This window comes from Erythrolamprus reginae, chromosome Z (genome assembly GCF_031021105.1).
Source record: "Erythrolamprus reginae isolate rEryReg1 chromosome Z, rEryReg1.hap1, whole genome shotgun sequence".
NCBI lineage: Eukaryota > Metazoa > Chordata > Lepidosauria > Squamata > Dipsadidae > Erythrolamprus > Erythrolamprus reginae.
In genome coordinates, this window is record NC_091963.1 from 120,535,301 (window position 1) to 120,551,565 (window position 16,265).

At 41.2% G+C, this 16,265-nt stretch overlaps 1 protein-coding gene across 1 annotated transcript; it reads left to right on the forward strand.

The window, feature by feature from the left end:
* Positions 1 to 3: 3 nt before the first annotated feature.
* LOC139153762 (natterin-3-like) lies at positions 4 to 10,576 on the forward strand. Its single transcript, XM_070728132.1, has 3 exons — positions 4 to 459; positions 8,427 to 8,556; positions 9,466 to 10,576. Exons 2-3 carry the CDS (start codon positions 8,427 to 8,429, stop codon positions 10,503 to 10,505), a joined length of 1,170 nt encoding a protein of 389 aa, XP_070584233.1. The 5' UTR covers positions 4 to 459; the 3' UTR covers positions 10,506 to 10,576.
* The last annotated feature ends 5,689 nt before the right edge of the window (positions 10,577 to 16,265 follow it).

The window sequence follows — 16,265 nt, forward strand, 5'->3', positions numbered from 1 at the left end:
TGCCTTGCTTCTGTCCACAATGCAATTTCTTTTGTTTTACTGTAGAAAGGATTTAAATGAGAACATCTCAATGTACTTTTTCAAACAAGGAGCTCAAGATAAAAAAGATTGTAGACAAAAGGAATTTCTCCATGGATGAAGCTCACTTTATATACCTGGGATCAACCGAGGAGGATGTTTCTTCACTGTTCTCTTTTGGAGTTCAAGATGACTGTTGACTTCATTGGCCAGGGGACCATCTATGATCAATGAAAGGAAGAGAGTGCAGAACAGAAGATGCATCTGAAAACAAAGAAGAAGATCATTTCAGATTTTTGAAACATTGCAAATAAACTGCCATTTTATTAACTCCCTTCCCCTCTGTCCTTGCTAGTGCTATCATATTTTAAACACACTTCTTATATATTAAAGAAAAAGAATACATTTTTATACAGGCACTTTTAAAATACTTAGCTATAGGTAAGTATGGCTGGAGCTAGAAAAATGTGGTAATCTGAGTAGTAAGAAATGAGATTAAAAGTGCCAGGCTTTTGAACATCAAACAAAATGTTTCAATGCAAATAGCATAGGCTATTTTTGAAGACAACAATTCCCCATTAAATAAGTCACCAATTCATTTTACTTTTAAGTAACTGTACAAAAAATCATAGACTGAATGATTAGACCAAACTGGTGACTTGATTAACTGATTGAGTGGAGGAGAGACATTTATATTTGTTCAATCCCACCCACCCCGCTGCCTTCTGCAATGCTTAAAGGAAGAGAGTATTTCACTTACAAGCCTTGCTGCTAATTAGAGTGGAGAAGTTGCATGCAATGAAATGAAGCCCAGGGCCAGTAGGATACTAGATGTGGCTGTTTGGACCAACATAACTTTAAAAAATGCCTGTTTGATCTCTAGCAGAAAAAGATGAGTAGAAGTTTGCCTTCCTGGGCACTTGGACATCAAGCATTTCAGACTGCTTTTGGGGCTATCATTTGTTTGTTTGCTTGTTTGTTTGACTTCTATATTGCCCAATCCCATGGGACTCAGGGTGGCTTACAACAATAAATATAGTGTTAAAAAAGTCAAATAAAGTAGAAACAGTAAAAAAATCCATTATACTAACAATAGAAACCCTTGACACTGTCCAATCAGACATACATACATACCAAGCACTCACAGTTCGGTTGTGACTAGATGTGACACTCATGGCCCCGAGACCTGCTGGCAAAGCCACGTTTTCATGGCCTTTTGGAAGGCCAATAGGGTGAGAGTAATATGTACAAGACATAGCTCGATTTTTACCCCAAGAAGATGGTTTTAGAGAAATCACTGTGGCACTTTACTATAAAAAATAAACTAAAAGACATAGCTACTGAGCAAAAATAGAGGCACTGATTTTAAGCTGAAAAGTGTCAGTAAAATGTCACCAGGATATTTACAGTATCTGTCCTTCTTCTAAAAGATGACATCTATCCACAAGTCATGTTAGGTAATCTGCATGAAATACTGAACCCCTATTAATTATATTTATAATGGAGGCAACTTACCTTGGGATCTCTTTCAGAAGTTCAAGGCTTTTGATATGGCAATTGCTGTCCTATTTATATAATTTACAGAGAAAAAAAAGGGTTACAGGGTGGGAATTGTTTTGCAAAGAGAAAAATCCTAATTGGGTAGTGTTGTGAGTTTCATAAGTAATCGAGAATATCCATTTCTGATTATCACAAAGTGGCACCTTGAAAATGATTTATAGAAAACATATCTCATGAACCCTCCAGTTTCTAAAGCAAATATTTGAGTAGAAATTTCAGGTGTTCTTTTGACACGCTGTCTCATACTGAAGCCATTTAGATCTTTTTCAGAAGCTTACAATTGGAGACCTCTTTTCTTATCTTGTCTACTCCAATGACATTTGGTGCCACAGAGGTTCTGAAAATGCATGTTTTGTAGAACCTTCTTAATTAAAGCACATACAGAAAAATGAGCATTTTCCCTTGGAAATATATCTTGTTAATGATCTTTGTCACATATTTTGTGGCAATTAATTCAATAAATATGTTTTGCACGAAGGACTACTTTCTTTTATCTAAACCAAATCAATTTTATTGCATGCTTCTGCTGTTAGTGGAACGAATTAGGACAATTCTGGTTAACTTCTTTTTTTAATCTTATACATAATGGATGATTTTATTGTTGTATAATTGATGGCTTTATTATTGTTCTAAAATGGCAAACATTTTGGCCCTTTGTTATAAGGAAACTGCCCCCAACACTCTGATGTTTTGCTCTATTCTGCTTCTCTTTACCACTATGTGGTAAAGGTTAATTTTCACCTTGTGAGAAAGAAGATAAGAAAGAAGTCAACCATTCTGCCCAGATAGTTAAACAGATGCTGGCTCTGTTAAAAAGTGCTACAGTGATCCCTCTATTATCGTGAGGGTTCCGTTCCAAGACCCCTCGCGATAATCGATTTTTCACGATGTAGGGTTGCGGAAGTAAAAACACCATCTGCGCATGTGCACCCTTTTTTCTATGGCCGCGCATGCATAGATGGTGGAGTTTGCGTTCCCCGTCGCCCACGCAAAGGGGAAACCCCGATTCGGCTCCTCGCTGCTGCTGCGCTACCGAGCAGATCAGCTGCTGGGCGGCCGAAGGAACCTTCCCTGGGTCTTCCCGGCCACCCACGCAAAGGGGAAACCCCGGCTCCTCGCTGATGCCCGCCGCTTGCCCGCCCGCCAGCAAGAGGGGGAAGACCCAGGGAAGGTTCCTTTGGCCGCCCAGCAGCTGATCTGCTCGGCGCAGCAGCAGTGAGCAGACGAAGATCGGGGTTTCCCAGCCGCCCACACAAAGGGGAAACCCCGGCTCCTCACTGATGCCCCCGCTCGCCCGCCCACCGCCCGCCGCCCGCCAGCAAGAGGGGGAGAGATAGAGAAAGAGAGAGAAGGAAAGAAAGAGATGAGAGAGGGAGGAAGAGAGTGTGAGAGAGGAAGAAGCAAGAGAGAGAAAGAGAGAGAGAAAGAAAGATGAGAAAGGAAGGAAGAGAGTGACGTCATCGGGTGGAAAAATCGCGATACAGTGATCCCCCGGTTATTGCGTCCCCGACCATTGCGAACAGGCTAATTTGCAATTTTTGAACCCGGAAGTCAGAACACCATCTGCGCATGCGTGCCCTTTTTTTCTATGGGCACGCATGCGTAGATGGCGCCGGGCAGATCAGCTGCTGGGCGGCTTCCCTAGGTCTTCCCCCTCTTGGCGGGCATCAGCGAGGAGTTTCCCCACCACCCACGCAAACTCCTCGCTGCTGCCGCTTCGCTCGGGCCGCTTCCCAGCTGAGTACTCAGCTGGGAAGCGGCCCAAGCGAATGGCTTGTCCGCAGCCTGCCTGCCCGCGCGCCCGCGGCTCGCGCGCCCTTCTCCCGCCCACGCCGTTCGCTCGGGCTGCTTCCCAGCTGAGTACTCAGCTGGGAAGCGGCCCGAGCGAACGGCTTGTCCGCAGCCTGCCCACGCCGTTCGCTCCCCCTCTTGCTTGCGGGAGAGCGAGAAGCCCTCCCCAGCACCCGCTCGCCCGCCCTTCGCCGCTCGCCCGCCCTTCGCCCGGCCACCCGCCCTTCGCTCGCTGCTCACCTGGGTTCGGGGGGGGGGGGGCTGGCAAGCCGCCCATGCCGGCGGCGACGTTTTAAAACAGCGGCGCGGCTTTCCAATGAGTCCCGAAGACAAACGCGGAAGTTTGACGTTTTTACTTCCGCAGCGCTACTTCGCGAAAACCCGCTCGTTGCGGGGGGTCCTGGAACGGAACCCTCGCAATGAGCGGGGGATCACTGTATAGCGTTTCGCAAAGATTGAGATCGCGAAAATCGAGGGATCACTGTATTGTAAAAAGTGTAGCACTCAGAGTGCTACAAAAGTGTAGCACTCTGTTAAAAAGTGCTATTGTAAAAAGTGCCATGCTGTAAGATGCCCTAAGTCTAAGAAAAGGGCGGCATAAAAAATAAATAAATAAATAAATAAATAAATAAATACTGTAACAGAAGGGGGAAAGCCTAACTTTTATGAAAATCCTATAGAAAGTACAGTATAGTAGAACATGCTTGTTGTTTTAGTTTTTCCAAGTTCATAATTTTACCTCTCCCACAAAAAAATATTTTTCAGTGTGGGAAATGTGCTTAATTGGAAGTAAATTTGTTGGAGATAGTGTAGAGTTATTAGAATGAGATTAACAGAATTTTATCTTCTAATTGTCTGTGGAGATTCTCAGTCATCCAGGTCATGATTGTCCTAAATATGCTCTTTCAAGAGGAAGGATTCTTTGGAAGGATTCCTTGCAGACCATCAAATGACCAATGATTATTTGTAGTGATGGGCGAACCGAACTCGCACAATTCGGGTCCATACCAAATTTTGCAGTGTTCGGTATGCCGAACCCGAAATTTTTTGAAACTTCAGGCAAAGTTCGGGGTCATGTTCGATGTTCAAAGCTTTGACGTCACCGGCAGGTTGCTAAGGTCGCCAAGATTATCACTTTCTGGATTCCATGGATATATCAACTGAATTAAAGTCAACAAATAGTGTGAAGTATAAAAATTGTTAATGGCAATGAGCATCCCTAAATTTCCTTGCCAGCTTTCCTTAGAGAGACTTTTTCTTATTTCATTGTTTAAAATTTATGACCTTTACTTTCCTGCACTTATCACTGTTATATAACTTTTATATAAGAGTGATCTTTAGTTAATTTCATACATATTAAAACATGAGTCAATGGAAAAGTTTTAGATATACAGTAAATACCCTTGGAAATAAATAATCTTGGGAGCAGGAAAGATAAAAATATTTGAATGCAAATAACAGCTTGAATGTATCTCTTTAGCCTTTGAAGGCTACACTTGATACTGTATACTCTTGTGCTAATTATATGATTAATGTGTAGAATTTTTTTAAGCAAATAAGAAATCATATGGAGAGAAGAATTGGGGTAAAATAGTGGCTCTTTGGGAGTGAAACCTTTCTATCTCAAAATAATTGGAAAAATGATGAAACATTTTTTTTAAAAAAACATATTTTTTAAAATATGTTTTTAAGATGTAACAACTCAGCTAGCTCAGATTAAAAAAATCCAATGTCTAAAAGATATTGTGGAAACAGAACAAGTTCTATTTAATTCATGACATGAGTCTTTATTGAATAGCCCGGTTCCAGAAACATTTTTTTGCTAAAATTTGATAATTCCAACTTTATTGGAATAAATAAACTTGGAACTTTATTTTAACTTTGATAAAATGAAGTTGGAATAAAATACAATAATTTAAGACATAGATAAAATATGATAAAATTATATTTCAGTGTCACCCCTGCAATCTATCCCAATTAGTCTCAAGTATGCAGATCTCAACCAAAACATTTCGTTTAAGTATTGTGCTGTGTTAAATGTTATTTTCAGGTTCTAGCCTCACATAAGGTTTGGTAAAAAGATACCTATCTTTCACCCCTTTATACAAGCATCAATTAAATAAGATGTGAGCCAGGTCTTCTACATCTATACTGCAATACTCTCTACATGGGGCTACTTTTGAAGAGCATTCAGAAACTACAGATTGTGCAAAATGCAACCACGCAAATGATCATGGGCCTTCCTAGATATGTCCATGTCTCTCCAGCACTCTGCAGGCTACATTGGCTACCAATTGGTTTCCAGATGCAATTCAAAGTGTTGGTTATGACCTATAAAGCCCTACATGGCATCAGACCAGATTACTTATGGCAGCGTTTCCCAAGCGGTGTGCCGCGAAGGTCAGGTGTGCCGCAAAGTTCCTAGGGAAGCTCCAGCTGGGCGGGGCACTGCCGGTGCCGGTGCCTCCGACCTTGGAGCTCCCACTCACAGCTGCTCCCTGGCTACTGCCTGATGCCGCTGTTTCCGGTGCTCTCCTGCTGGGCTCCAAAGAAGGAAGGCGGGGGAAAGGAGAGCTTCAGTCTTCGTGCCTCCTTTTCCCCGCCTTCCTTCTTTGGGGCCCAGCAGGAGAGTGCCGGAAACAGCAGCATTGGGCAGTAGCTGGGGGACAGTTGCGAGTGGGAGCTCCAGGTCGGAGGCACCGGCACCGGCAGCGCCCCGCCCAGCTGGAGCTTCCCTGGTGTTGGCGGCAACCAGTGTCCTTTGGGGCCCGGCGGGAGGGCACTGGTGGTAGTAGGGGGAGGGTGTCAGCTGCAGCGGCCCCAGGCAGTCGTGGGGAGATGGCAGCGGCAAGAGGAAGCTCCAGAGAGAGAGAGAGAAAGAGAGAGAGACATAGGAATAGAGGCAGAGAGAGAGAGAGAGAAAGAGATAGCAAGAGAGACAGAGAGAGAGAGAGAAAGATAGCAAGAGAGACAGGGAGAGAGAGAAAGAGAGACATAGCAAGAGAGGCAGAGAGAGAGAGAAAGAAATAGATAGCAAGAGAGAGAGAGAGAGAGAGAGAGAGAGAAAGAGATAGCAAGAGAGAGAGAGAGAGAGAAAGAAAGAGAGACATAGCAAGAGAGACAGAGAGAGACAGAAAGAGAGACATAGCAAGAGAGGCAGAGAGAGAGAGATAGCAAGAGAGACAGAGAGAGAGAGAGAGAAAGAAAAATATAGCAAGAGAGAGAAAGAAAGAGAGACATAGCAAGAGAGACAGAGATAGCAAGAGACAGAGAAAGAGAGATAGCAAGAGAGACAGAGAAAGAGAAAGAAAGAAAGAAAGAAAGAAAGAAAGAGAGATAGCGAGAGACAGAGAGAGAGAGAGAGAGAGAGGGGGAAGGAGGGAGAGAGAAAGAGAGCAAAAAAGAGGAAGAAAGAAAGAAAGAGGGATGGAGAGAGAGAAAAAAGGGAAGGAAGGGAGAGAAAGAGGGAGGGAGAAATAGAGCGAAAGGGAGGAAGAGATATATTTTTTTTGTCCAAACTTTTTTTTAGCCCCCCCCAATGTTCCCCAGGATTTTGAAAATATGAATAATGTGCTGCGGCTCAAAAAAGGTTGGGAAACACTGACTTATGGGACTGCCTTCCGCCGCATGAGTCTCAGTGTCCAGTCAGGTCCCACAGAGTTGGTGTTCTCCAGATCCCGTCAACTAAACAATGTCATTTGCTGGGACCTAGGGGAAGAGCCTTCTCTGTGGGGGCTCTGGCCCTCTGCAATCAGCTCTCCCCAGAGATTTGCACTGCCCCCACTCACCTCGCCTTCTGCAAAAGTTTGAAGAGTCATTTGTGCTGCCAGGATTGGGCCCATTAGATCCTAGCCCCCTGGCTGATGAATGAAATGTATGTTTGTTCTTTTGAATTGGAATGATTGATTTTTACGAAATTGGGTTTTAGATTAGCTAGTTTTTAAATTTAATTGGATTTAGGATGTTTTGTATTGTTTTTATATGTTGTAAGCTGCCCCAAGTCCTCAGAGAAGGGTGGCATATAAATCAATCAAACAAGAAAGAAAGAAAGAAAGAAAGAAGGAAGGAAGGAAGGAAGGAAGGAAGGAAGGATAGGACATGGCTAACTTTTTAAAAAAATCACACTGGGATTAATAAACTGAAGAATCAGAATTTTTCTAATCTTCAGGAGCAACATGACCAGCTATTGCTGCAGATATTTTACAAGTTTTAAGGCAAGTTATTTAGCAGGTTTCTGTCTAACTTTAAATCATGTGAGTTCTCTAAAAACAACAGATACAAATTTCTCAGAGGATCAGGGGTCAGCCAATGTCACCAAGGCCCAGCAGTAGTCTTCCACAAAGCCTTTAAATACTGAGGGAAGCCAAATTATAGCAACAGCTGCAAAATATGCTCAAATATTTGCTTTAGAAACTAGAGGCAGCTACATGATAGCTGCAACATAAACCATCCAGACTTCATATTCTTTTCTATAAATAGGAAAAGAGGTGAAGCAGCAACTAATTAAAAGGATTACTCGGCAACAAGCTGCAATGGATTCTCAGGTAAACTGGAAATCAGAGCAAAGGGGATCATGCAAAACTCATTAACATTTGGGCTTAAAATGGTTTTAACAGATTTTTTTCCCCTTGATGTTTTCTCAAAAAGTGATACCCGCTGGAAACACTGCATATATTTAGGAGTAAACAAAATAATAGACAATTTTATAGACATTAGTGTGGGATTTTGAAAGATGCAGTAAGGGGATATTATTTCAGGAGAAAACTCTTGCAAATGTCATGTAGAAAGGTGATTCAACCGATAAGATTCAAATGATATTTCTCAGAATTGAGATTCTTCCAGCATGGAGGAATTATAAAAATCTGTTTACCACCTTGGAGAAAATTAATGGACATTTTACATTAAGACCTCACATGCTGGAATTAAATATAAAAATATCTTTCTGTTTTTATTATTCAAAATCTAAATGTCTGAACAAGTTGAATACCACAAGGTGGCAGTTTCATTTCAATTTCATCTTTTGAAAGTATGAAATACCTGTGTTATCTTTGTTTCAGATGTGGTGTCTTTTATTCTCTGCTCTCTTCCTATCCCTGATCATCAGTGAGTCGCTGGCCAATGATGTGCATATTAGTTTTAAAGTTATAAAGAGAACGAGAGAGAAAAACATTCTACAATCAAAACCAGGTACTTAAGATGGGCACTTTTAACATCTGAGCTAGTGGTGGATTAAAAACTCGAGCAAAAGAGTGTCTAGCACCTCAAGGCTGTTTGTTCCATTATTGAAAAAAATTATTAGGACTTTTTTCTCATATCAAAATTAAATCTACTTCCATGTAATACAAAACCTGTTCTATCTTCAACTTTTCTACAAAATAAGCCTTCAGATACTAAAAAATAATTTCTTTTTCAGCATTATAAACATCTGGAATGCTTTCTCTCTTTATCTACAGATTTGTTTTTCTTTTCAGGCTATTTAATGTCTTGGTTACTGTCCTCTAGAAAGAATCCCACTTTCAAATAATTTCCTAAATCTGGGATCCCCAAACTTTAAAACTTGTGGACTTCAACTCCTAGAATTCTCCAGTCAAATCCACAAATCCTAATGTTGCCAAATTTGAAGACCTCTGTCCTAAATTGGGATATCTAGACATGGGCAGAATAATTTTATGTATCTATGTTTTAGTCTTTAAAATGGGCTTCAAATCAAAGCCAATATTTTTGTGGCAATAAAAATGGAATTGGAGCTGTACATCTGACTTTGTTTGGGAAAAGAAATATATGTTACAGTTACTAGTTTAATTTAATGTAATTTTTAGATTTGTATGCCATCCAATTCAAAATGAATCTAGACAGCATACACTATTGTTATTTCTCATTTTAAGAAATAGACTGATGGATTAGAAAGTGCATTTGACCCTGGCAATTTATGTATGTATGTATGTATGTATGTATGTATGTATGTATGTATGTATGTATGTATGTATGTATTGGAATTTTTCAAAGGGAAAAGAAATTACATAAGCTCCTTCTCCCCCATTTCTTCATGAAACTTTAGCTGATTTCTTTTGTTTCTATTTCGCTTCCTTCTCCCAGGCAATGCAGATAGTAGGAGTGCAGCAATAAAAGATGGAGCAGAGGAACAGCCTTCCAGTAGAAGCCTTAATCTTTTCTATGGAACAACCATGAGATGGGCTTGGTTTTCTGGCTATATCCCCAGTGGAGCTGTGTCTTACTGGAATAGCCATGCTGGCAGAAATGAATATCCTTGTATGGTTTCAGATTGTTCTGCTGGCTATTACAGTTCCAGCCGGGGTTCTTACTGCTATTACCCATATGGAGACAAAGAATATTCCTCTTCTAGCTTCCAGATTTTGGTGAATGATTATTCCTTTGAAACACTGATCTGGCAGCCGGGTTCATATGGTAATGTTCCATCCAACTCCATCAACACTTGCAATGGGGAAAGAGTTTATGTTGGTAGAAATTATCTTGGATTGGGTAAGGTGGTCAGCAAACATGAGGCCTTCTTCGTTTGTGAAAATGGCCGGGAAAAATGGTTTAAAGACTATGAGGTCCTGACCATTAAGAAAAACTACCAATCTCAGAGAATCTCCAATGTCAATTATAACCTAGAGCAGGGATCCTTCAGTGAGGGAAGCTTGGCATTAGCTTCCAGCAAACTTACCAACAAAGATTGTAGAGCAGTGAAGAAGTCAACCACCTTAACAGGGACAGTGACTTCTGAAAATTCCTGGGATATTGGCATGTCCATCGCTCAGACCCTCACTTTTGGTATGACAGTAGGGATACTTGGCTTCGTGGAAGGATCATGGCAGATTTCATTACAGAAAACTTTCGACTGGAAAAAAGGTTATACATATAGCAAATCATTCACATATTCTGAAACAGTTGAGGTTGAAATTCCACCCAACCACAGCTGTCAGCTGGTAATGAATGGCAAGATAATGAGGGGACAGGTTCCTTTCACTGCTACAGCCACCCGTTACTACTATGACGGAACCCAGAGGAGTGCCTCTATCCAAGGTGTCAGCTACAATGCAGTTGGATTAGAAGGAGAGACACAAGTTGAACGTTGTACCCCAATCCCAGATGCTGTCCCCTGCACCGCATAGATCGAGCTTCCTAAATGCCTTTGTAGCTTTATTAGTTTGCAACAAGAATCCAAATAAAGTTAATTATTCTTGAGCCTTTAGAAGTATTCATTGTAAATTGAAGTTTATAATCCAAAACAGTGATTTACACCACCCTGATCTATTTGCTTTATTGGTATTAGTAAAAAACCAGTTAGCCTTGGGTTCCTTTGAACTGAATTGACTATAAAGCAGTTCCTAGAAATTAGACTTTAATTACAAATTTTAAAAATCAGAATAAATGCAAACTGTGCTCATCTGTTCATAGCTAAGAAATCTCCATGCAAAATAGTGATGTTATCAAGGGAAGGGTGCTATATTATTTGAGCACTGCAATCTTGGAAACAATGTTGGAGGTTTTGTAAACCTGACTTTTGCCATTAAACTAATAGCATTATCAAAATGTTATTGTCCATGATTTCATTATAAAGAAACTTAGTTGAAATTAATGTTCGTAATTCATTAAAAGTAAATATTGGTCAGACACCCTTTCTATATATCTATTTTATCATTTTCCCCAGGTTATTTTTGCTTTGAAATTTGTCTTCTCTTCCTCTGCTGTTCTTCTCTTTTTTCTATTACAATATTCCTATTATAATAATAGGTGAGTATTCCTAATATTCTTAAATTAGAATTAGGACTCTTACACAAAAAAATGATATAAAGTATTTAGCAGTTTTCCAAGTACCCACAGGAAGCAGAACTCTGAGGCAGGTGGAGTCCTCAAAGAACAATTTTATTGGAGATATCATATTGGCACAACTGGTGAAAACTGACTCCTTCTTTCCCCAATCAATCACACTCAATTGAACTGTTGGTTGGTTGTTCGGTTACACTGCTCCTCCTCTCTCCAGCCACCTGTTGGGATATTCTTTGGTTCCCACAGGAAACTGTTCTCTTTTGGCTGCAACACCTCAGCTATTTATGTTCTCCCCACCCTGCCCCCACTTCTGCATTGGGGCAACTCTGAAGCCTCCATGATGGCTTCAGCCAGGTTCGCTTCAGAGATGACAGTATTGTATTGCATTTTGGAAATTAATATTAAAGTACAATCATGCTTTTAAAAAGTAAATGTATGCTCTTCTTCCATTATTTTTATCTTATATATTCCCTATCAATACAGATAGTCCTTAAGTTATGGCCATTTGATAAATGACTGTTCAAAGTTTCAGCAGGGTTGAATAAAAGGACTTATTATGACTGGCCTCCATAGTATGACTATTGGAGTGCCCTCATGGTTACATGATCAAAGTGTGGGTCCTTGGCAGTCCATCCACACTTACAACCATAGAGATATTTTAACTTTTCCCCACCTTTCTCCCTTCCATCTATGCCCTTTGGACTCTTGCACTCCATGGCCTCTGCCACTTTATCGAACCTTCCTGTCTTCTTGCTCCCACTGCTGACCAAGCATGACGGCCTGAATCACACGAGGCATCCTTCCCAAGGTTGTGCATATCCTCATAAGATCTGCAAAAGATGGTTTATGTGGCCAGTAGCTGCACAAGGCCAGGGGGAGCATGCCTCATCAGTAGCAGGAGCAAGGAGACAGCAAAGGTCAATTAGCATTGTATGTAATTGTAGCATTGTAGGTGGCAGAGGATAGAATGGCAAGGGTATCCCTGGAAGGTAGAGTGGCAACTGCATTTGGAACCAACTTCTGAGACAGCTGGGGCTTCCTGGGGCAGAAGGATTTCCCAAGGTGTCTGGCTTCATACCATGCTGTGCTAGGCTGTTGAGTAAAATTGGGAAGCTTCCAGGTGCATCTATGGTTCATGCTGCATTGCAATTCCAGGGGTGTCTTGCAATCTCAGAGCTTCAGTGTGCCAAGAAGCCTCTGAGCCACAGCTTGACAAATACCCTCACAGTTCTGCAATTCTGCAAAGCAGGGTACAGAGCAGCAGTGGTTCTGCCCAGTTCGGCGAATGATAGGGAGGCTCCGCTCACAAGCAATGTTTCCTCTAATTTCTTAAGTATAATGTCTGAGCGGCACATTTTCATGCCTGGGCGTGGATCAGTTAGAAACAAAAGGGGGTCACGTTACCTCAGGACACACAGCAATGGTCATAAATATGAAACGGCAGCCAAGTTTTGATTCTGCAGTCATCGGGCTGCTGCAAAGGTCCTAAGTGTGAAAAGGGTGTGAAATGAATAGAGTTTAGGCGGTTGGGCTCTTTATAGTTTATTGTCTGAGTTGCAGGAGTAACATTGTTTTACCAGCCGCTATAAAGTAAATAGGCACAAAGCAAGCAAATGGCTCTGGGCTACTGTTCTTATACGTACCCCTTTGGCTTCCTGCCCAAAATAACTGACAGTAATTGAAATCTCCCGCTCAGTATCCAGTACTTAAATCCCTATCTATCTATCATCTATCTATCTATCTATCTATCTATCTATCTATCTATCTATCTATCTATCTATCTATCTATCTTTCTTTCTTTCTTTCTTTCTATCTATCTATCTATCTACCAACCCAAAACCTACTCCCAACACAAAACCAATCTGAAATGCAAATTATTAAATGCCAGAAGTATAGCCAATAAGATACCAGAATTCCTCCTCCTTCTTGACTCCTCAGAAATTTAACTTCAAAAAAGCAAACTATGAATTCATTGACACCCCTCTCTCAACATTAAACTGGCAAACTTTATTCACAAACTGAAACTCTACGGATGACCTCTACAACACATTCTTGCTCGAGATGAAAATAATCACCAGACTTTACGTACCATTAACATCTACCTCAATCAAGAAAAATAACCTCCCCATCTTAATAAGAAAATTACAAAAAAAAAAATCTCTCTGATGTAAAAACAAAAAAGGACAAGTAGCAAACTTCAAAAGCCATTATAAAAGCATATGCAACCAAATAAAAGCAGCATACAAGAGGAAAATCTCCTACGCTCCAAATCCAATCGAGCCATCTACAACTTTATCAACAACAAACTCAAGGACTATAGACCTATCTCACCTCTCAAAGGACCCAACAACAAAGAATGCCATGACGATTCATCCAAAGCTAACCTCCTGAACTCATTATTTGGCTCTGTCTTTGTCAACAGCAATGACTCATTCCCCAAATTCATCTCTTGCACCACAAACTCTCTCAATGACCTAACCCAAATAGACTTCAGTGAAAACCGAGTTGAAAAAGCATTACGTGACCTTAAACCCCCTCTATCAGTCGGACCAGATGGCCTATGTGCATACTTCCTAAAAAACCTCTCTTCTGCTAACCACTGAGCATAATCTTCAAAAAATCCTTCAGAACCAGCACGCTTCCCAAACTATGGTCATCCCCATCTTCAAAAAAGAAGATCCCTCTCTTGTTGATAACTACAGACCAATATCACTATGCTGCATCCCATGTAAAGTCATGGAATCAATTATAAATCAACCAATTACTTTCCACCTAGAAACCAATAATCTGCTCTCTAACAAACAAACCTGCAGCTCCTCCACTACAAAAACTTATGGACAACTCATCTTGATCAAGGAAAATCTATAGATGCAATTTATATTGACTTCTGCAAATCAGTGATCCACGACAAACTACTTCTAAAACTCAAATCCTATGGCATCTCAAGATCCCTCCACAGATGGATTACAGCATTCTTGTCAAATAGACAAGTGGTTGGAATAGAAGCACCATATCTACCCCTGTTCCTGTTAAAAGCGGTGTCTGCCAAGGTAGTGTTCTGGGACCAACGCTCTTCATTCTCTACAAAAATGACTGTTGCGATCTCATCACAAGCAACTGTGTTCTCTTTGCAGATGATGTAAACCTCTTAGTTCAGTGCATAAATTAGCATATGTAATTTCTAAATATGTCTTGGGCCAAACCCTAAAACCATGTAGTTTTCTTAGATAGCAGTTTATGGAGGGGTTCCGCGATGGTAACTTTATTTTTCAGGAAAATACTGGAGAGGTTTAGCAATCCTAAAAACACTTCCAACTCAGATTTGTTGGTGGGCACTGGAGCCTCTATAATGGCCCTAAGCTTGTCCTTAGTGGGGTGCAGTCCAGATCATCTATCCAGTACCCCAAGAATTCTACCTCAGGAACTCTTATCTGACATTTTCTCACTTTACCTCATAGTCCTGCAGCTTGGAAATGAGTTAGCACTTCTCATAATCTCTCCCTTAGCAGGATGACGTTTGCCGTTATTAATGCATCATCAAAATATGGAACGACACCTGGCAATATTTAACACTTGATCCATTATTCCTTGGAAGATCCCTGGGGCCATGCAAAGCCAAATTGTAACTTGTTACATTTAAAAGTCCCATGGTGGGTAACAATAATTTGTTACCCACCTCTGCAGTCTCATGATCGACAGGAAGTTACTGATAAGCCTGCACAAGGTCTAATTTTGCAAAAATGGCACCCAAGCCTAGCTGTGTAATATATGTTGGACTACAGGTACTGGGTATGTACTCTGCTATAAGGCCTTGTTCAATGTGTATTTACAATCAGCACATAAGCACACAAACCCATCACTCTTTAATATTGACACTATTGGGGTTTCCCATTTAGCATGATTGACTGGTTCTTAGTCTTCCAGACTTATTAGCCTATCTAATTCTTTGTCGATCAATGGCTTAAGTGGAAAGAGGACTCTACAGGGCCTTAGCCTTATTAGTTGTATGTTGGGGTCTATCATAAAGGAAATAGAGGTGCCCACGTACTTGCCAAATGCTGAGTCAAAGGTCTCCTGGTACTCCTGTAGCAGGTCATCACAGCTGCCCATAACTGACACATTAATTGTCTTCTCATCTTGAGTCACCTTCATTTGGAGAGTTCTGAACCAATCTTGACCCAGTAGACTTGGAATGTGGTCACAGACAATTGTCAGCAGCAGGCTTGCTTGTTGTTCATCTTATGGCCACTCTTTTGATTCCCAACATGAGGATTCAGTTTCCTTGGCAATCTGAGATCCTCACCAGTTGAGTTCTTAGTTGGCCCAGGGTGAGGTTAGAAATGGCCTGCTTGATAGTTTCCCAGGACACAATTTTTATTGATGAGCCCATATCTATCTGCATCTCACAGGGGGAACCTTCCACTAACAGAGTAATGCAGATTGGTGCACTGCTCTGACCCCTCACTTGGTTTACCCTGATATAATTTACTTCTGGTTTGGGAATGTAGCTGCTGGCTCATCAGTTTGGAACTCTCTCACCTTTCCTCGGCTCAATCAGGTAGTAGTTTCACCTGGAACCTCTGGATGAGAAATGCAGTGCCTTGTAAACTTTCATTATGTGTCCAAATTTCCCACATCTGTGGCAAATGGCATTGCAGAACACTCAGTTGCTTTGGGGTGTTGCCCCCCACAACTAAAACAAGATACTGGTTTCCATGTCTCTCTTCTATGGCCCATTAGATATCTTGGCTGCCCTGGCTTCCTCTACTGCTGCCTTCAGGGTTAACTCATAGCCCTTTGCTAGGAGTCATTTTTGTAATCCTATATCATTCATTCCACCAATGAGCTGGAAGAGTAGTGCTTCATCTAGATTCTGAAATTTGCAATGGATTGTGGCTTTTCTCAGTTCAGCCATGAAGTCATTTATGCTTTCTTGTTCCTGCTGAAAACGTTAGCTGAATTCATACTGGCTAACAAATTTTGAAGGTGCCAGATCTTAGTGCTTCTTGAGTACCTCCTGTAGCTTCATCCACGTAACCAGTAATGGGCAGCCGCACTGTGGGTATGGCTTATTTTTTGGGTGTGGCTTTATGGTCATGTGA

Coding starts and splice junctions, on each gene's coding strand:
- LOC139153762 (XM_070728132.1), top strand. CDS start 8,427: ATGTGGTGTCTTTTATTCTCTGCTCTCTTCCTATCCCTGATCATCAGT. Junction 8,557..9,465: donor CATTCTACAATCAAAACCAG/GTACTTAAGATG, acceptor TCCTTCTCCCAG/GCAATGCAGATAGTAGGAGT.